The 21,984-nt window shown below is 56.9% G+C and overlaps 1 protein-coding gene across 1 annotated transcript in view; it reads right to left on the reverse strand.

Annotated features, from left to right (window-relative positions):
• Positions 1-711: 711 nt before the first annotated feature.
• LOC308630503 (rho guanine nucleotide exchange factor 10-like) overlaps positions 712-21,984 on the reverse strand; it is a gene marked incomplete at its 5' end in the record, with an annotated part of 22,072 nt that continues 799 nt past the window's right edge. Inside the window, 9 exon segments of the mRNA XM_081260611.1 lie at positions 712-2,132; positions 2,135-2,478; positions 4,171-4,293; positions 9,411-9,585; positions 14,461-14,603; positions 17,759-17,916; positions 18,487-18,710; positions 20,106-20,192; positions 21,339-21,484. Of these exon segments, the coding sequence (XP_081116737.1) occupies positions 1,962-2,132; positions 2,135-2,478; positions 4,171-4,293; positions 9,411-9,585; positions 14,461-14,603; positions 17,759-17,916; positions 18,487-18,710; positions 20,106-20,192; positions 21,339-21,484 (1,571 nt within the window). The 3' untranslated portion in view covers positions 712-1,961.

Genomic DNA, 21,984 nt, shown 5'->3' on the forward strand with positions numbered 1-21,984 from the left:
TCTTGCCCAGAGAAGGGGGGTCTTCTGAGCCCCCCAAGGAGCACGGTCACTAGATGAGTTCTGTGCTACTTGGCAAGTTCCGTCTAACACTCCCAATTGCCCTCTCCTTTAGTAAGATGTGGAAGGGCTCTGCTCTGAGTCGCACACTCAGGCCACCCTGCTCTGCAGGACCCAGGAAGCCGTCCCAGGAAACCACACAGCCACCAGCGTCCTTAAGAACCTTGCCATCACCCTCTCCCTCCTGGTCCGTCTCAGGGAGTCCCCTGCCATCCTCCTGGTCTGCCTCAGAACCCAGTGCCATCCACCCTCTCCCCTGGTTCCTCGGGGCTGCAGAGAGGTGAGCTGCTGTGCAGCCTCATTCTGGGCCCAGACCGCACCACGGGGTTCTCCCTGGCCTTGCCACACGTTCACCTGGTGGACATCCGCACCAGGAGAGTGGTGAGGGCCTGAGTCTCTTGCAGGGTCCCCTGTGGTCCAGAGCAGTCAGTGCTCTGGGGTTTACACAAAGTCTCCCGGCTGGCCAGTGGTGATGTCCGTGCTAAAGGACTGGCCAGACCACACCTCCCTTCCTGGGCGTAGTTATCCTTTTGTGTTTATGCGGGGAGCACCCTTCTGGCTCTGCCCTTACAACCTAATTGTGACATCATGCACCATCAGAGTGGTGAGGGCTGAGTCTCTGGCAGGGGGAGAAAGGCAACTTGTAATGCCGAATTTCTTTTTTAATAAGAAGACTTTATTTATGAAAGGAGATAGCAGCTAACAATTTAAGAAAGCTTGGAAGTGTATATGCAACTCAGAAAATATTTGGCTAAGTCATAAAATCAGCATTTTTAGTCATCTGTAAAGTGCCAAGAAATGTTTCTGGGGGATGCCTGCAATAGGCTTTTTTTCTTACTGTTTTGACCCAACTTCACCAGGTACTAGCACCTGGTACAGAAACACAGGAAGAACAAACGGAGCTCAGCAGTGGCCGTGCACCCCAGCAGGCAGCATGGGCTTGCAGCTGCAGACGGCCAACCCAGGGCAGAGTGGGGCTCTCCTCTGGGCTGCTCCCAGGCCAGCAGCAGTGTCTTGCAGGGACATTTCCCTGGCAGAGTGGGGGCATTCCCCTGGGTGCTTCCAGGCCAGCAGCACACCTGTGCTGATGAACACCGTGAGTCCTCAGGATGAGATTTCAAACGTGCACAGCACTCCAGGTCTATGGGGCAAGAAATGCCTGGGACCAGAAACTCAGAGCTCTCTCCTGTACTCAGTACAGGACTGAAACCCACACATGTCTCATGAGGATGTCCAGAAAGTATTTGATATGCCAAGGGATGAATGATTTGGCATTGATGCCTGAGTCTAAACGTTGACAGGCACTGAACATTTTGGTTCAAAGCAGATTATTTGTCAAACACCATAGATAATACATTGGCTTTAACTGTTAATTTTTAATAGAAAATGCAATATAAAAAATAATGCTTTGTTAAAATATATGGTACAAGCATCAGACCCCTTAGGAAAGCCCAGGTCCCTTCCAAAGGTAAACCATTCTGACTGGACTAGTGTGTGTTACCTGGCTTTTAAAAACTGTTATAAATTCTACCCTGGAACTTGCAAATATAGAACATATAAATAAGGGTAGGGAATCTGAGCCAAGCAGAGTTATTCTGAGAGCTACTATTAGTAAGTCCCACATTACTGAACAGCTACATGTCCCCAGGAATTCACTACAGGAGAAGGTGCGGGGGCACGTAGGACACCGATGGCCAGCCCGGGAGGACCAGGCCCTGTCCTCTGCACATGGAGGCAGAGGCTCACACTCTCCGAGGGCAGGCGGGAGCCGCTGGTGCCCTGCACGTTCTTTTCCAAACACACTTCAGTTGGCTCTGCTGGTGTGAAGGTGGCCTCAGCCACAGGGGCCTGCACCTGCTGAGAGGTGGCCCCAAGGCCACACCCTTCCAGGAGGCTGTGTCCACCTAGGCGCTCAGCAGTGGGATCTGCCAGACCATCACAGAGGACACCATCTCTTCCAGGGGCTGCTGCCGGGCTTTCCGGCACACCCGCCGGTGGCCGTGGCCCCCACATACCACCAGCACTGAGGTGGCCTTGGCCGTCCTGGGCCGACGTGCCCTGCTTCTCGGGGGGCAGTGGGGTCCTTCAAGAGGTCACAGGTGCTGCTGTCCTCAGACCTGTGCTCGAGTGAGCTGGAGCCCTGGGATAAGCTCAGAGACCCAGATGAAGAGGACAGGTCACTCTGGTGGTTCACTGGTCCCCAGGAGTCTGCCAACCAGATGGCTGTGTCCAGGTCGCCTTGGCTGGGACTGGCACCAGTGCCCTCAGGGGGGAGCAAGTCCCTCTGGTCTTCTTCCTGGGGCTTGAGGCCAGGAGGTGGGCTGTCCCTGGCTGGGTCCTGGTCCTTCTTGTGTAACGCTGTGGCCATGACGATGAACTTGACAGGGCCGTTGTGGGCATGGTAGGAGACCATACCTCTTCCTGAAAAGGGAGCAGGTCAACGGCCGTCAGTCCGTCAGTCAGAGAGTCAGGCAGAGAGCAGACAGCAGGGGGAACCGAGCCCCGCCCACCCAGGGCCTCTCTCCACCCAGCCGCAGCCTCGAGCGCTGACCCGTGCAGGTCCCTCCAAGAGAACGCAGGACCAGGCTTTTACATAAACAGTCTGTTTCCCGTTTTCCCTATTAAATACCTTCTCATTTGTTCTAACTTTCCTAAATCTTGACTTTTTTTTAAGGTCTTTGGATTTATTTTCCAGATCCTTCAAATTTACATCAAAGGCAAACACCAACCCTGAATCTTGACTTTTTAAGTTCAAGACTAAACTGTTGTCAGTTTTAGAAACTAAGTGACTATATTCTCAGCAGCTTCTGTCAATGTTTTAAGAATTTAACCTTTCTATTTATTTATTTGGGTCTAAGTGGTGCTGAGGATGGACCAGGCCTTCCCTGCTAGGCCAGCACTCTACACTGAGCCACACTAGCCCCACTCTGTCCTGTTTCATTGCAGAAAGTTTCTGGGGCTTAGGAAAAATCAATTCTATGATTTTAATTAAAATCAGGACGTCTCGGTTTCCAGGAGCGAGATTCAGATTTTAAAGCATATCACTGCTGTCAGAGACCCCTGAGGCCTCCTGAGCACTGACCCCACCCAGGCGGGCCGGGCTGCAGACTGGGCCCCCCTCACCAAGCGAGTCTGGGCGGACAGGCCCCAGCTTCACCGGGTTCCGACTCTGGCCAAGGCGGGTGGAGTGGTAAAACCAGCCACCACCACCACTGCAAGACTCCAGCACTTGGCAAGCGGAGTGGCAGAGTGAAGTCTTCCGTGGCGGGCGGGAGCTGGTCTGCGGCGGGCAGCAGTGCTTACCCACGGGGAGGGCCCAGAGCCACCACTGTGGTGCCACCGCTGTGGCAGAGTGGTGCCTGGGGGAGCAGGACAGGCGGTGCAGCAGCAGGACAGGAGGGCAGAAGCCCCCTGCTAGACCAGGCCCGGGCAGGGGCCGTGGCCAAGGGCCTCAGGAGGGACAGGCAGGGAAGCCCATCGCTGAGCGTCCTGCAGATCCTCGTCCGTTAACCAGCCCCCCAGGCTGACTGCAGGATGCATGGACGTGAGGACGCTCACCACGTTTCCCAGCCTCCCCTGCCAGCTCAGCCACTTTCTGAGCACTGTCCTGCCCTGCCCTGGACGTTCAGGTTCTCTGTGTCCTGCTACTGAGAATGAGATGCTGGGCGAGGGTTTCCCAAGACGGCCTCCTGGACTGGAGGCTGGTTCTGGACTCGGGTGTTAGGTCCCAAGAGCCACAGTGCCGAGCTGCTTCCCTGGAGGGCCGCACTGAAGGGGGGCAGCCGAGGAGCAGAGAAGCCCAGGGAGCTCCTCCAGGGCCACCACGCCCGACGGACAGAGATCAACAGGTGGGTGTGAAACGGGCTTCCAGGAGGAGCTTCTCACGGGGCCCGCGACACAGGCAGCCAGACCTGCCAGGCACCGTCTGCTGCCACAGCAGAGTTCACACCTGCGTCCCCCACCCAGGTGAGAAGGCACACGGGAGGCTCCTGGACCTGCAGCTGGAACAAGGGCACTTGTTCCACTACACCCAGGAAGTAAGACCAGACCAACCGGCACTTCAACTGCGGAATCTCTCCTGGGAGGGGCGTATGTGTGGAGGCGTCCACTCACCGGTCACCTTGGGGATCCCCTGCAGCCGAGGGACTGGCAGGGCCACAACCACACCCAGGCTGGTGCCGACCATCAGCAAGCCGTGGCAGACGAGGAGGCTGGTCACAGAGAGCCGCTGGTGCCCTGGGCAACAGAGAGGGAAGCGGCTTTTGTGTCCTGCAGTTGGCTCATGCGGCCATGCCGGAGTAGGGCAGCGGGGAGCTGTGTGCTGCCTGGAAACACCCTGGACCGGGGGCCAGTCTCCCAAGCCGACACCCAGCCTGGTGGCAGGATGAGCCACAGCAGAGCTCACACCTGTGTGTGCCCCCCACCCAGGTAAGAAGGCACACGGGGGAGGCTCCTGGACCTGCAGCTGGAACAAGGGCACTGAGGCACCGGCACCTCCCTGCTGCACCTGGCCGGCTCCTCCAGAGGGAGCCAAGCCCCTGAGCGTCCGCTGAAACCATCTGCTTCAAGGAAGTGCAGCCACACGTGTCCATGACACACACATGAAGAGCCGTCCCTAACCACAAGGGCACACTCTGGCACACCACAGACAAAACGCTGCCTGAGAGAACCCAGAGTTCTGTTCAGAGAACCTCACAGACATGGTGTCAGGACAGAGGCAGGCCGGGAGTCAGAGAGGCCCCTGAAGCCCCTTGTTCTGCGCAGCCAGGGCTCTGACCAGGCCAGACAGGGCAGTGGAGGGAGGGCCTTCCACACACCTCTCCTCTCCAGGGCAATGCCAGAGCTGCCCCAACCCTGCCCGCTCTGCACCACTGGGAGGTAGGCAGGTCCCACGCCCCTGGGCCAAGCCAGTGTCCAGGCGATGGACCCGTCTTCTGTAGACCCGAGCTGTTTTCAGTAGCTCTGCACTGACCCGTTCCAGCTCCAGGGCCAAGGCAGACTGGCAGAAGTCACTCCATGAAATGTTTAGGCAACAGGAAAAATAAAGAAACAGACTCAAAACCAAGGCACTTGGTTTTATCTGAAACAGACTCATGTTTGTTAGAAAGCTAAAGCTCTCAGGATGCCAGGAACCCTGGAGTTCTGGCTGCTGAGGGCTGGGGAGGGGACACAGCGCAGCTGTGGTTGACCTGGGCTTGCCCTGTGTGAGCAAGGTGGTTTCCTTCTCAAAGCTCCCGAGAAGATTCCTCAGAACACTTGGAATGAACCACCACTTGACCCAGTTATCCACTCCATGGTATATAGACAAAGGATTTAATACCAGCACCCTGCAGGGACACAGCCACATCAACGTTTATAGCAGCTCAACTCAGAATAGCCAAGCTGTGGAACCAACCTAGGTGTCCTTCAACAGATGAGTGGCTAAAGAAAATGTGGCATCTATACAAAATGGAATATCATTAAGCCATAAAGAAGAAATTATGGCATTTGCCAGCAAATGGATATAACTGGAGACTGTCATGCTAAGTGAAATAAGCCAATTCCAAAAAAACCAAGGTTGAATGTTCTCTGATATACGGATGCTAACCCAAAATAAGGGGGGAGAGGGAATAGAAGTTCATTGGATTAGACAAAGGGAAGCGAAGGAAGGGAGGGGGTGGGAGCAGGAAAGACAGCAGAATGCATCAGATGTCACCCCCTCCTTCATATATGAAACATGACCAGGAAACTCCACACCACGTGCACCACAGAATGGGATCCTACTTGGAGTACGTCTTATGCCGTGTATGTGCAATATGTCAAAATGCACGGCACTGTCAAGTGCATCTGAAAGGAGTAAAACAGATTTCAACAAAACAAAACAAAACAAAACAAAGCTCCTGAGACAGGCGCTGAGGTGGCTGGGGTGGACGCTCGGCAGAGGCCACACCCCTGCTGCCCCTCCGACCTCGAGCCAGGCTCAGCAGGAGTGTGGAGGAGCAGGAAGATCTTCCTGGAGCCTCCCTGCTCCTGCTGGCCGCATGTCCTCTGGCTCCGCCCCTCTGTCGGGAGCTCCTGAATAAACACACAGGCCCATGCAGCCTCTAGGGCAGGAGGCCGGGTGGAGGAGGGCGGGAGGTGACCAGCAGCAGTGGGCCCGAGGCTCTGCAGAGCACGGCCGGAGCTCAGGTTAGTGACCAGGTGGAAGCAGGTAAAACCTGGGTTTTCTTTCCTAACTGGTTTGAAACCACTGAGGAACCAGGTAAGAGACCAGTCCCCGGGACAGCTGCTTATTCGCTTTCCAAGGGGCCCAGGGCCAGGCATGACAGCACTGCTGCCCATGTCCTGGGATGCAAGGCCCCGGGCACTGCCAAGTAGCTAGGAGGAAACCCAGCTGCTCTGCATGTCCCTTGGCACACCCATCACCTGGCGCCCAGGTTAAGCTGCTCAATGTCCTTCAACATGCTCGGTGGCTGATTTTAAATGGAAATTTTGGTGCTTTTATTAGGTCACGTCACTTCTGCGGGCTACATCTGCTCGGCAGGGACACAGAAGGGCTACGTGTGACCCACACGTCCTGCTTTGTGTAGGCTGCACCATGCAGGAAACATCTGTGCCTGGTGCAAAGGACCCTGGCTGGCTAAGGCTTGCAGCAGGCACAGTGCCCTCAAGTCCACAGCTGCCCATTCTTCACCCTGTGCTGGACATCCTGTGAGCAGCCCCACAAATGCACATCTCAGTCCTAAACTGTGTCCTCTCACCGTTGGACGGCACCACGTGGTGTGTGTGTGGTGGGGGTGCCACGGAAGCAGCCTGGCTACCTGGTTCCACAACTGACCCACACAGAAGGCAAAGACCTGCTCACAGGGCCCGGAGCCCCAGGCTCCAGGGTCGGAGTCGCTGCCGTCTCAAGGAAGGACAGACTGGGCGAGGCTGTGGCTGCTCCTTTTTCCTTCGAATTCTGTTCTCTGTGGGCCTGTGTTCATCGCCTGCCATCTTGAATTCTACATCCCTACGACAGCCCAGAAAGGCACCTTCGCCTCACCCTGGGGCGTGGAGTCCAGACACCAAGCACCTAAACGTCAACACAATCATGTTCACAGACCCGGCAGAGGGGACCCTACAAGACAGGAGGGGACGATCCACGCTGCACCCCGAGGACACCACCTGAGCCGGCTTCAGAGGCACAACAGATGACTCTGCCTTTGCAGTGCTGCCGAGCCTGCCCTCGACCGTCCACCTTCCCAGGGGACAGGCAGCGTGGAGCCCAGAGCCCACAAGGCCTCGTGGGCATGGGGGACGGCTAGAGGAGAGGGCAGCCTGGGCGGGCAGGACTTGATTCTGTGATGCCACGCACACACTCCGCCCACACTGGCCGGGGCCTTCCTTTCCTCAGTTTCTTTCTGACTGTATCAGCAGAGAGAGGGACAGACACCAAGGCAGAACAGGCCCAGCCTGCTGTGCCACAGGCATTTCTGTGGCTCTTTCTCAGGCTTCTGGAGCCATGGCCGCAGTGGCTGCTGGCCCGGGAGGCCCTTTACCACCACGCCCCATCTCCAGGCGCCCTGGGCACGGCAGCCAGAGGAGTGGGTGTGTGGGCAATGGTAGATCCCACTTGTCTCCTCCCAACAGTAACAGGTCCACCAGCCGACACCTGTCCCCCGGCCTGTGCTTGAGAGAGCGATCTTCAAGTCCCCACCGCGTCCACATGCCTCTGGCCAGGGGCTAGGCCACTCCACTTCTCTAAACAGGCCTTCGCTTTTCTCACTGAAAGTTTCCTCTACACGTCCTGAAGACGGTTTGCACAGCTGGCCCCAAGGAAAGAAGCGTCACCACAGCACCCCACGCCTTCACCCCCACAGTCCCCAGGCCTCCACTGCCCCACGCCCTGCCCCGTCCCCATCCCTCCTGTGGAACGACACCCTCTGTGCCTTGAATCTCTATTACTGGTCTCTTACAGGGCATCATAAATGGCCACCGCTGCGGTCATGACGGGTCCACTGCCCAGCGCCTACGATGAGGTGATGCCTCAGGAGGTGAGGCCAGGAGGGGACGGGGCCTTGGGCACCAGTGGGGGTCCTGTGTGGGGTCAGACTCTAGAGCCCACTTCCCTTCTGCCTGTGTGCACACATCCAGGAGCGAGCACTGGGCTCTCCTCAGGACCTGACACGCACGCACTGTGACCAGACCTTCAGAGCCAGAGCCCTGTCCTCATTAGCCTGGGGCCTTCTGCATTCCATTACAGCAGCTGGCAGCAGCCAAGAAGCTCCCCAGGCCCCTCCCTGGCCCCAGGAACGCCCCACAACATGCCCAGCCCTCCCACCAGGCCCACCAAGCCTCCGCCCCCACCCCAGGCACACGCACAGAGCACACTGCCAGTCATCTGGCCCAAGAGGGTCTGACCGCTTCGACTTGCTCTCCGTGGGCGAGGAACCAAGCACACAGAAACACCACCGAGCACAGGAGGCCGGTCACCAGCCGCTGACGGAGGTGGGGCTCTGGTCCTCAGCAGCAGCTGTGTTTTTCCAAGGTGGAACCAACTCCAGTAGCCACTGCCCAGTTTCCATCCCGCCACTCCCCACTCCCATTCTTGCTCCCGTCCTCCCTCACACTGTCCAGGGCAGGCAGCCTGGAAGGAGACGCCCCCCGTTCCTCCTGCTGCCTTTCTATACTGTTGCAGACAGTCTCCAAATCCCTTTGCCAGGGCTGCCTCCCATCCTGAGCCCTCAGTGACCCAGGTCAACAACATGGCCATTCATGGCCATGACAGCCCGCAATCCTGTCCTGGGGGCCCTGCAGTCCTTTCACGCTTACCCGTCCACACAGGCTGCACATGCTACAGACGGGCCCCTCACCCACACCAGCTTCACACTCGCTCACAACTGCTGCACACTCATACCACAGGGCACATGTTCACGTGTGCTAGTTACATGCTCACGAACATAAACCTCACACAGGCCACAAGCTCTCACACACGAGTACACACTCGCAGAGCACATGTGCTCACAACAGTAGCTACATGCCTGTGCGCAGGAAGAATATGCACACCAGGGGCTGTGAGCCTACACAGAGAGAATGACCCTCAAGTCCCAGCAGCACCCACAGGCCTCTGGCCAGGGGCTAAGGAGCTCCACCTCACGCCCTCCCTGCCCTCTGCGACCCCTCTGCTCCAGGCTCCACTCTCCGGGGCACCTCTGCACCTTGGGCTTCCTTCCTTCCTGTGTTCCTGACCTCGGGGCCTCGCTCCCCAGGGCCTGCTGACATGCGGAGAAATCCCACAGCCGCCCACGCCGCCCACTCTGCCCAGGGGTCTGACTGGCTCTGCTTGGGGCCATTGGTCAGGGTGGGCTGTCCCCTGCTGGCCCCGCCCATACCTGGCAGCACGCTGTGCACAGGGGCAGTGATGTTGACGTCCTGCAGGTGCTTCAGGGTCTCTGTGTGGAAGAGACGAAGGGTGGACCCCGAGGTAAAGGCGATCCAGATCCCCACGCCGGCCACGGCCATGTGGGAGATGACCATTCCTTCTTCTTGGTGGGCCTCCAGCTGACTCTGTAGAGGGTGGTCAAAAGAAGGCCACGCCGAGGCGTCAGGTGGCTGGAGCCGAAGCTCCATGCAGTCTCCAAGGCCACCCCAGGAGACCAAGCTGAGTGATTTGTATGGACTGCAGGGTCCAGCTGGAACCCCTCAGCGACCTGGGACAAGGAGACCATGCTCTGGAACCACGGGTCTTCCTGCAGTGGGACACCACAGGTAAACTGCTCTTGATCCTTGGCAGACCACAGTGGCCCAAGAACTCCCTGTGACACTCGGCTACCCAGGCCTCGTCAGGGGCTGAGGAGCCCTAATTGAAACAGGGCAGCCACAGAGCCCCTGCCGGGGCCTGGCCAGCACTGAGTGGCTGGCTGGGTTCAGCTGGATCTCATGGCCACAGACGTTTCACTGGGAACCGCACAGCAGCAGAGCCCCAGGACCAGGGCAGAGTGGGGTGGCCTCCAGGCTGGGCACCCAGGGCTGGGACCACAAGCCTGGAGGTGTGCACTTCAGGGGGCTGGCCCCCACAGGGAGCAAACCGGGTCCTGCCAGTGTGCCCTGGACAGACTGCACATGTGTCCACCCCACAGCAGCCAACCACTGCCCACTGGGGTCCCCTGTGTCCTGAGGGAAGGGGTGTGGGGACCCTGGGCAGGGCAGGGGCAACTGTAATAGGCCCTCTGCTCCGTCGTGGGCAGGGCATGAGGGCGGTGGCCTCGGTGTGGCTCTCTTCCTGGACAGGTCCTCAAGGCCCATCCGTGCTGCGGTGGCAGGACCTCACCCTTCCTTGGGCAGAACATCTCCCGCCATTTGCAGAGACCAGGTTGTCTGTCCTTCATCTTGGATGGATCTGTGCAGTATTCACACCACCAATAAAACACCATGCTCGGTCACCGCGTACAGGACTTCGAGTATGTGAATAAGAAGTTCTCTTGAGGATGCACATGCGACAGGAAATGCTGAGCAGGGACACCCGTGTCCCTTCCTAAGGAAGGAACCTGCTCCTGGGAGAACATGATCCTGTGCTTCTCCACATGCCCTCCAGGGCCTGCAGCACTGGCTGGTTCCACTGGCCTTTCTCCAAGGACTTCTACCTGGGCAGCTTCTCTGCAGAACTGCCTGTGCTGAGAGCCATAGCCGAGTCCGAATGACACATGGCATTTTTGCCAGAAGGGAGTGGTTGAGAGGTGATGCCAGCAAGCCGCTGAGATGGTGACGGTTAAGTTAAGCTGTGTATTCAATTATATATTAGACCCCTGCTGTCCGCCTCAGGCGCCGGCTACTTTGGAGTTCTCCCGGGGATTCCGGAGAGTTGGGGAGTTCCCGTTGGTTGGGGAAGTGCAGGAGGAAGGATTTCCGGTTGGTGTGTGGTGTGTGTGTGTGTGGGGGAAGGCCGCGTGGCGTGCGTGCGTGGCATTCGCGGGAGTTCGGAAATAAAGTTTGTTCCTGCTTGAGTGGCTCGTGATTTGTGCCTAGCCAGACTGCGGCAGTCTGTCCAGTTCCTTTGCCCACTGTTGGTTTGCTATGTGTACTGGACATCTGATCATATCACATGAGCTGTATTCATTTTATCTCATTCTTTCTACTTTCTTGTGTATCCTGAAGCACAGTTTTTTTTACATTTTTTTTTTGAGAATTTTAATATTTATTTTCTAGTTTTTGGCAGACACACATCTTTGTTTGTATGTGGTGCTGAGGATCGAACCCGGGCCGCATGCATGCCAGGCAAGCAAGCTACCGCTTGAGCCACATCCCCAGCCCTGAAGCACAGTTTTAATTTGAGTGAAATCCAATTTCTCTCTTTTCCCACTGACACAGTTGCTTGTGATTTAGGCGTCATCTTTTTTTTTTTTTTTTTGGTGGCTCTAGGGATTGAACCCCAGGGTGCTTTACCACTGAGCTATATCCCCAGCCCTAATGTCCTTCCTTCCCTCCCCTCCTCCTCCCCCCTCCCTTTCGCCCACCCCTTCCTTTCTCCCAACCGTCTTTCTTCCTTTCTTTTTTTTCAGGTACTGGGGTTTGAGCCCCGGGATGCTCTACCACTGAGGCACATCTGCATGGCTTTTCACTTTTTAGTCTGAGACAGGGTCTCACTAAGTTGCTGAGGCTGGCTTTCAACTCACAATCCTCCTGCCTCAGCCTCCCCACCTGCTGGAATCATAGGCCAGGCCATTGCACCTGCCCAGGAGTCCTACCTAAGAAGCTGTGGCTTGGTCCGAGGTCACCAGACTGGCCCTTCGGCTTCCTTTGAAAGTGCTCATGGTTGGAGCTCTTCTGCTGGGTCTGACCCACCCACATCAGCATTTGCAGGTGGCCTGGGCCCAGGGCGACGGCTGCAGACAGTCCCCGCCACTGGACTGTTCACAGTCGGAACATGCTCTTGCTCCTGCGCTCGCGCTCTACTTCCCTGGTCTACATGCTGTCCTTGAGCCAGTGCCACACTGCCCTGGTCACTGTGGCTGTTCAGGGAGAGGCTGAGATGGGCATGGTGAGTCCTCCAATTCTGTTGCCTTCCCACATTACTCTGGCCATGCCGGACCCCTTCATTTCACACCAAGCGCTAGGATCTGCTTGCCCCGTCTGCAGGTGCTGTGGCCACCTGGGACCCTCCCTTCCAATCTACACAGGGGGTCTCCCGCTAGTTTCCAGGGCACATGCCTGTACTCTTTGTCGGGTTCAGATCTCAGTATCCCCTCTTGGTGGTGGTGTTCTCAGCACTGCCGGTCATCTGCTGGACTCCTGGGCACTAGCCTGGGAACCTGTGGCCTTGCTGGCTTGTTCACTCTATTTGGGGTGGTAGTAATCTTCTGTGGACTTCTTAGGGTTTCCTGCTCCTCCTCCATTCAACCTCTACCCTCGGGCCATCCCTTTCCTCCTGCCCAGCTGCCTGGTCAGAGCCTCCAGCTGTGTGCTCTCCAGAGTGGTGTAGGCGGACATCCTGTCTGCTCCAGAGCCCGGCCGTTCACCCTTCCCTCTGCCCTGAAGGGCCAGTGCCTCATCTTCAGCCTCCTCTGCAAGCTCATCCCAAGAGCGGCTCACCCCTAGCACAGCTCCCAAGCTGCCTCCAATACTGCTGTCCACTCTGGTGCACCGTCCTCCTGAAATCCCATACCCAGAGTGCCTGCTGGGAGCCCTGCTGCACATTCAGCGGCGGTCTCCTCTCTGGCTGATGTCAGCCAGAGGTCCCACCTCCTCTCCAGGCACAGGACGACACGGGCAGACCTCTCATGGACAGCAGGCTGTGGCCCTGCGTCCCTCCACGGTGAGGAGCAGCGGTCTCCAGGCTGTGCCTGTCCCTGTGTCCCCTATTCTACGCTGCAGCAGCTGGCCAGGAGCTGCTCTGCTTGGGGCCAAGTGCTATGGTAGAAAGAGCCAAGCACAAGTCCGCAGCCCTTCCTTCCTTGGCACAATCTGGCAAATAACCTTCTTCTGCCCAACTGTCAATGAAATCAGGAGCACCTGGACCTGGAGGCATCCCAGATCATACCAGGAACACGACACAGGAGCTTAACAACCCCCCGAGGCCCAGAAGAGGAGGAGCCCGAGGCGGGACACGGGGCACACTGGCCCTGCCACCAGGTCATATCACAGACCTCGCCCAGGGAAATCCACACAACAATGAACCCCAGATTCTGCACCCCTGGGCCTCAGCCTGGTGCAGTTCCTCTTGTACTAAATGACAACGCCCCAGGATGACGTGTCAGGCTGATACTCGCCCTGAAGACGCTGCAGAGCCGTGTGCTTAACTGGCATCCAGTCTGCTCTCGGGCTGTGCTCTGGGCACTGCATCCTTTAACTGCGCTTCCTTCCCTTGGCCTCTGACATCCCCGTAGGAAGGCCGCATGGGGCTGGACTACAAGACTCTTGGGATGACACAGCTCAGGGGCTCCTGGTGGCCACGCTTCCCTGACTGGTCTTGGTACACTGAACAAGCCACAGCACCAAAAGTACCAACCAGGAAAACACAGGAAGGTTAGTGGTGGCCCAAGGGAAGAAGTCAGGCCTGAGTCTGTCCAAGACCCCGACCAGGGACCTCGTGGCTCTAACCAGGCCCTGATCCCCTGCAGCGCCCTCAGAGTCCTTCCCTGGCTGCAGACGACATCCACACCTGTTCTCAAGAACTTGACTTTGCCAGCAACTCTCCAGCTTTGCACCACAATTCAGAGGATGCTCCAGGCTGGCGGTGTGGCTGGGCGACAGAGCACGGCTTAGCATGCGCAAGGCTCTGGGTTTCATCACCAGCACACACCCAAAATGAAGTTCTCCTTATTGGGAGCCGAAATTCCACTTCCCTCTGTACTTACAGAACACGCCACAAGAGCTCATCCTGAAATACCAGGACAGTGGCCTGGTCCCCACCCGGGGAGCTGATACACCCCCTAGGAAACATCTGGACAACATCTTGAGAGGTCGATAATGACCCAAGTTTGTTTCTAAACTTGCAGCTATTTACATAGTCAATGGACCATGTCCTCAGACAGGTGCTGGACCCTCACCTATCTGGACAGACTTTCTATGACCTTGTATGTGAGCATTAAAGGAAGGTGTAATCATGACGAGAATCATTTTAATGGCTGAAAAAAATGCCCGTGTGCCCTGTGTTTGCTGAGAGAGAGACGGGGTGAGAGATGGTCGTGGGTAAACAGGACAGCTGGGCACAGGCCTTTACAGTAAAAGCCATGTAAGAGTGGAACTTTTTGGCGGGCCAGGCCACAAGGTGCCAGCTGCTGCCGTGCCCAGGGAACCACAACAGAGCACTTGGCCACTGGCCCCGTCAGGCACTCCCCTCCTCTGGCACGCAGCCCCCGGGCTCTGCACAGCACACGGTGTCTCACCAGGAACTCTGCTCTGAAATGCCTTCCCCACGCCACGCAGCCACCTGAAAGGACTCACCTCCACAGCATGAGTCTCTGTGCTGATGAGGAACACCTGACCGCCAGACGCTGCCCACAAGGTGTATTCCATCAGCAGAAGGCTTCTAACTGGCAGGACGCCCAGTTTGATCACTTTTTGAGGTTCTGAATTCCAGGATCCATCTTAAAAGAAAACACTTCTTTTAATTTCATTTGAGTTCAGGTAACCATGCACAGGGACAAATAAACAGGATCACAGATCACTTTAAATAACAGACAACCAAAATATCCATAGCAATTTTGATGCTCATGCTTAATTCTGGGTGTGCCCGTGGCCTCAAGAATTAATGCCATCAGGGAGTCTGTGTGGGGAAGACAGAGGAGGGCCCAGAGGGGGGTGTGCCAAACAAATGGCTCATTTGCGCTGAATCTCAGATGCCTTATCTGTAGAGTGGGGATGATGCCTCCCTTAGCCTCTTAGCCTCGAAGACTGGAGAATCATAAGCAAGATAAAGCATGTAAAAAGCTTAGCACAGCACCCAGGGGGCAAGAGGTGCAAGCAACACTACTGTGATGTGATCATGGCTGGAAGGAGCTGCATTCAAAATAACTGAGCCAACGTTTAGAGCTTCCCATCATCTGCTAGATGTGCACGGCATCTGGAGGAGAAACCGCACCTTCCCTGAACGTGAAAAACAATCCAAACGGAAGTGAATGGCTTTCCTGTCTTCTTACACTGCTCCCTGTCCTGACACTCAGGGAATACGTTTTGGTTTGAAAATATTTTCAAAGATCTACAATGAGGTCTATCACACTTCACATGAAGTATGAGTCAGAAACTTGTCAATAAAAATTACTTCAAGCAAGACTTAAAACAGATTTTAAAGTGACTGATGTAATTACCCTGTAAATGATTAAAACTAACTCTTTGATTCTCAGTCTAGCCACTAATTAAGCCACCATGCTCAAAAACGTAACAGAAGTGTCACTGCCTCACTGCCTTCGGCCTCACATCAAGGCAACACACTTCGCTCAGAGAACCAGGTCTTGGTTCTACCCTGTGCTCTGGTGCTGAGCACTGATGCCCTGCTCCACAGCTTACTGTGGGCACCTGTCTGAAGCTGAGCTGTGCAGTCTCTGCCAGCAAGCTGTGGCTCTGACTGCCGTGGGGACTCCACGCTGTGACGCAGCTGAATGGTGTTCAGGGCACCCACAGCCTCCAAGGACACTGGCCTGCCTTTTACTCTGCACCTGCACCAGGTCCAGTTGCAATTATGCATCTGAACACAAACCCAGGCACACACACACATGCACACACGTGCACACCCACTGACACACATGTATACACACTCCTTTTCATTCACACGTGCATACATGCACTTGCACACACAGGAACAAGTACACACACAATGCACACACACCCTCCCACTCACATGTACACACATGGAAGCACACGTGCACACCCACAGTGCACATGGCTGCACACGCACGTGCCCTTACACATGCACGCACAGGCCTTCCCATCCTGGAAAGCAATGATAGGACATGGAGGTTCTGATGGACAGGTTTTCTCTGACTTTCACATGCTCTGAGGGCAAAGTGGCTTCTGCCCACTAGCTGACCAGGATGGTACTGTACTGACCCACTGAGAGCAAGCCACCTCTGAAACAAGACCCCAAAGGTCAGAGGTGGGATACTCCAGACGTTTACCTTGGTTGAGGATCAGCTCCCACAATTGAACTCTGATTTCTGAGCCTCTTAGCTACTCTTTCTAGATACCTTAGGCTTGTCTCCCTGGGGGGCCACGTGCAACATGAATCTGGGCCGACAGGACCGCCTCTGGCAACAGCTCCCCCTGCATCTGTGCCTCAGGCCAGGCCTCTCAGTCCACTGACACCAGTCACAGTCCATGCACAAACTAGTGACACTTTGAACCTGAGGCATCACTCCATCTGCTGCACCTAGGGTGGCAAGAGGAGGCTCCACCCTCCAGGGAATTCCCACCATGGGGGAAGGGCCGATGCAGCCCCAGGCCATGGAAACGACTCAGGAAGGTCAGAGGCCAAGTGCAAGGTAGTCCTGTGCCTGGGCTCAGGCTGGTGCAGACCTCCAGGAGGGACAGACTCTGAGCAGGACCAGGGCTAACAAAGGGGGGTTTGTAGGGGAGCGGGGCTCACGGGCCAGGGTGGGAACTGGGACTGCATTCCCAGCACACGGGGAATCCCTGACTGCTTTATGCAGGAGAGGGCCAAGGTCTAATTGGCAGTTTTAAAAGCTCACTAGCGAACTCGGGGAGGGCAGACTGTAGGAGTGCAAGACGAAGACAGAGGTGACACAGGAAGCCACGTGGTCGCTGAGGCCTTCTGGAGCAGGTGGTGATGGTGGGGGCTGGCTGCAGGTCCAGGAGCAGGGACAAGAGGTGCTGGTGGGTGGGCCACAGGACAGGAGGGAGATCCTAAGGGGCACGGAGCCTGGCTGTAGGACGGTGTCCCCTCCTGGTGGGAGCAGCCTTTGCTGGAGGAAAGCCCTCTGCTGCACTAAAATCCTTCAGGGCCAGGGGCAGCACCAAAGGGCGCTGGACACGTGAGCCCGGGTACAAGGCCAGCCTGTGAGCAGTGGTGTGGGTCTGGGGTGGCAGTGCAGTGGCGGGCAGAGAAGGGTGGGCTCCTGGCTGCAGCACAGCGGGTCTGCACTTATCCCTGCATGAGAGGAGCCAGGGGGGACCTGGCCAGCAGCACAGGGCAGGGAAGCCCAGGAACAGGGTTTCCAGAGAAGGGACAGTGGAGGTCGTGAGAGAAGGGCTTAGGACAGTGGTGCTGTGCCGATGCACAGGGAGAGCAGCGGGACTGCACACGCACCCCCACCAGCTCCCGCTGCTAGCAGGACAAGACGGGAGACAGGGAGCCCAGGCTGGGCAATCCGCAAGGCTGTGAGGGCCCCGAGGCCAGGCAGTGCTCCTCTCTGCTGCCCCAGAGCCACAGAACTGCCAGTTAAAGGTGGACAGGTGGCAAAGAGGGCTGGAGATTGAGGGACCCGGAGGAGGACCAAGAACCTCAGAGGCAGGAAGGACCCTGCTGGGGCAGGAGGAGGCTGGCAGCACCACATGCAGCTGCCGGGAAGGCAGAGAGGTGGGGCCTCAGTGCAGTGGGCAGGGTGGGCGGAGAGGACGGAGCCCCGGGTGGGCTCCAGGAGAGCACACTGCTCAGCTTGGAGCCCACGTGTCCCACGGACGCCTTTTGAGAAGGAACGTGTCACAGAAGCCTGGGACCAGAGGTGACAGGTGCCAAGGGAAGGTGGGACGGAAAAACCCCAGGAGCGGTTGGGAGGGAGCGCCGTACCTGCAGCCTTGGTGTAGCTGGCCACTGAGCCGTTGACCAGGCCAGCATACAGGCCCTGCGGCGAGCAGGCCAGGCTCAGGACCGTGGACTTCTTGGGAGTGAAAAAGTGCTGAAGCCTCACTTTCTTGGAGCCTTGGTTGCTTTTGTAAATGGAAATGCTTTAAAAGGAAAACATGAGTTAGTCTGCACACTGCCCCCCCAAGGCCCCGCGCCCTCGACAGCAGGGTTCCCATCTCCTCGTCCTGCTCCCTGTTGAGCCCGCCTCCTGCTCCAAGACATACTGGCTGCATTTCCAACAGTCTGCAGCACCCTGATTTCTTTCCTATATTTAAAATAGAAATTCTAGGTCATAAAAATAATTAGATCTTCCTATGGCTTAACTTCACATCAGGAAAATCATTTTAACTTTCCATTAAAGGATGTCAACGTTCAATGCGATCATAACACCGAAAAATAGCTATTTTATTCCAAAATGCAAGAGTGGTGTGCTTTTAAAGCATGATAAAAATGAGTACCTTAGGGACAAACAGCAGGTGTGAAACTTCCATTGCTCTTTGGGGTCTCCTAGAATAATTCCCGGGGCCCAATCACTGGTGACTTCAGAGCGCAGAGACCCCTCCCCGGATCTTGTCATTCCCGCCTGCTGCCCAACGCTCACGCCAACGCCTATTCCCAGGATGGGCCCTAGGTGTCTGGGAACAGCTTGCCACACCCCATGTGACCTCTACCTTCCCTCCTCCGTGCCCACACAGATGGTGGGCACTTCAGATGCTCTGGTGGCCTGGGCCTCAGGGTCCACAACGGTGCTGGGCTCCCGCTGCTGCTCCTCGGCAGGAATGTACCCCATACACAGGATGCGGGATTCGACGTTGAAACATTCGATGACTTTGGGGGTGGAGTTGTGAAAGGAGACAATGGCAATCTGACCCATCTGGTCACTACAACTTCCAATCTGATCAGGGAGTTAAGAGAAAGAGAGTGAGGGTGCATGGGAACCCCGGGAACCCCAGAAGAAAGGCAGCCACCTGTGAGGATCGACCCCACACAAAGCAGTCTGCCTCTGAACCAGCTGCTCCCAGGCCCCCGGCCCTTGCACATAGTTAAGTCTTTAAATATGTAGTAACAGGGGATAACTTTGTTTTTAAAAAGACATGCATTAAAAACCACACACCCAGGGCTGCCATGGCAGCTCAGTGGTAGAGTGCTTGCTCAGCACTGGGTTCGATCCTCAGCTCCACATAAAAGTAGATAAAGGTATTGTGTCCACCCACCCACTGGTCACCACACAAGGGCAAAGACCTATTCACAGTCCTGAGGGGCAAATCATATCCATCTTAAGTAAGTTAACGTTGGAGTTTCACAGCCCTCAGCTAAGAAAACAGAGTCCCTGAGAGTACGCGGCAGACTCGGTCTCCCAACTGCAGCTCCAGTCCAGCTGGTGTACGGGGCCACGACGGGTCCCTACTAAGGGCCAGTCCAAGAGAGCCAGGCTGACCCTGATGACAGACCCCTTTCTTCTCCACCAATTTGAGCATGTTCTTAGGCCTCCTATTCCACATTACAAGGACACCCTCCTTTGCCCTGTCGGGGAGGGAAGACCAACCGCGGCGTCCCTGTGCCAGCCCTGGGGAGTGGGGTGTCACCAGAAGAGGAGGAAACCCCCAGCCATCCCAGATCCCTGTGGGCGGAAAACCTGCATCCCCCAGGCAATGATGCCTCTGCCCTCCTTCACAGATGCTATGAAATGCCAGCCAGCCCGGCCGCTGCGCTGTCAGCCTGGCTAGGAACACCATGCGGGCAGGAGCTCTGCCTGCAGCCAGCAAGGCATGACCCTGGACCACAGTCCAGCCGGGAAGAGCCGGGCTTCGGGCTGAGGGTGGACCTGAGTCCCTGCGCCTGAGGACTGTCCTCCATTTGCACAAACCAGGAAGGGCCACTGCAAATGCAGGGTATTTTTAGATGCTGCGTTTCACTTGGAACAAATTAATTCCAACGGCCAAGTCTCCAGGGTAAAAAGCCACCAATGTCTGCAAACAAGGAAAGTCCTTCTCATCTAACCACCAACAGGCCAGAAACAGTAAAATGGCTCTTACACTAGTCAGATCAGCTGTCTGGATGAATTCAGATCTTGTGAAAGTTTTACATGGAAAAGGGCAGAAATCAACATTTTAATTCCTAGAATTTCATCTTTCCCCAGTCACCAGCTCCCATCAGAGAAAGGCTCCGTATCTGTGGCCGTCACCTGGGCTCGCGGGGACCGACACTCTTCTGAGCTGCTCAAATCTGAGCTTCACACGACTGTAGGCTCGATTCTAGGTGAACTTGCAGTACAAATAAAGACCCTTACCCACAGGAAGCCATGTGCCACGGGGGATGGATCGGGTTGGCCTTCGTGATCGAGGTCAGGCTCGGGGTTATAAGCAGCACACTCGATCTAAAGACACCAACCACAACAAGCGCTCATCGGGGACTCCAGCTGGTGATCCCATTTCAACACCACCACAGACTCAGGGTCCTGCCTCTCACAGGTAGAACAGCAGGGGCAGGCGACTGAGGCCCAGCCCTCCCTCCTCACCCAGGGAGACTGGGTGCTCCAGCCTCTCCCCTGCAGACAGCCCAGCGCAGCCTCCACTCTTGACATCTGCTCAGGCACTTGTGATACCGATGCCACGTAGCTTCCACACGTCCTGGGGGACACATGAAGTGTCCCCCAGGGCTCAGGGGAGACAGTGCAGGAACGTTCAGCAGTGGAGCGAGGAAAGCCTGACCCTCCTGGGCACTAACCCCCTGACAAGGGATGGCTGGGTGGCAGCTGCAGGCAGGTGGGCAGTAGCAGGTGGGTCCTTGGGGACAGAGCTCTCTGCTCCCTGAGGCCATGTCCGGAGCTGCTTTCGTGGGACACACCCTCCTGCCCTGTGCTCTGCCTCAGCTGACCACAGACTGGACCCATGAAACCTCCTCTAGATGGTTTGGGCCAGGCCTCTGGGCACGGCGGTCAGGAGCCACCGCGTGAATGCTTTTTCTGTTCTACTGTTCAGGGAACAAAGACAAGGAGATACATCTGTCCACAGGGTGCAGATGCAGTTTTGTTCCGAAACATCTTCCTGCTGGTCAGCAGGACCCCTGCTGAGGGAGCCCAGCAGACCCAGGCCACTGTCAGCCCTGTGCTCACATTGTAGAAGTGAACCCCTGAGCCCTCAGGCCAAGCGTGGCCGGGGACCAGCAATGGGAAAGGGAAAGGCAGGTCAGGAGCCCCCAGCGCTCAGGAACACGGCCTGCCCGAGCCCAGGAAGCGGAACCTGATGAGCGCTCGCGGGCTTCCCTGGGCACCAGGCCAGCCTGGCACCAGCAGTGTGCAGTCCTGTGCCGTCCAGAGGCCCTCCCACTCCAGGGACCTGCAGGGCCACCCTGGGGACAAGAGCTAAGACTCGACCTCGGCCACAGGCCTGTCGTCTCAGACATCTCTGACTCACCCTCGGGAGAAGCAGCAGCGGTGGCTGGCCCAGAGGACCACCCCACCACACCCTCACAGCGATCCCAGGTATGCCCGCAGGAGAGGCAGCCAACCCAGCACATGTACCTTGAACTCTGGCTGCCTGGCCACCGTCACCGGCATGTGTCCCACGAGGAGAGGGTGCGTCTCCTTCTTGGTGTGACTGCCCTCATCGTCCACGCAGAACCAGCCCAGGTGGTTCTCCTCCTCTGAGTTACATTCAGAGAGTGGCACTCAGTCCCAGGAGCTGCCACGTGACACCCCAGTTCTGCTGCTCAGGAGCCTGAGCCACCATCATTGCTCGGGGTGGCAGCCCCTCCTCTTCCTAAAGTGGGCACAGCACTCGGGGTCCCAGAGAGCGAGAGCCCCAGCCCCGCCTGCTGAGTGCCCATGCACTCTCCCTCAGGCTGCCTCCTTCACCCTCCATGTTCAAAGTCCCCTGGAGGGCCGCCGTCACACACCAGGGATGTGGTGGGGCTGACATTGCGGGTGAAGGAGGACGATACCAGGAAGACACGTTTGCAGCTAAGGGTCCGTCCTGGCTTTGAAGAACCATCTCAAAGATCTTCACATCCACTCCCTCCCTCAGAGTGGCCGTCTCCCATGTGTGGTCACTCTGAGCCCAACCGGGCACACCGCCAGCTCAGGAGAAAGGGAGCAGTGGGCCATCTGCCCTGGGTACAGCCCCACCACAGCAGGAAGCCCCTGCCTCCCACCCCCAGCTCCCCAGGGG

This window comes from Spermophilus citellus (genome assembly GCF_964194105.1).
Source record: "Spermophilus citellus genome assembly, chromosome: 11".
NCBI lineage: Eukaryota > Metazoa > Chordata > Mammalia > Rodentia > Sciuridae > Spermophilus > Spermophilus citellus.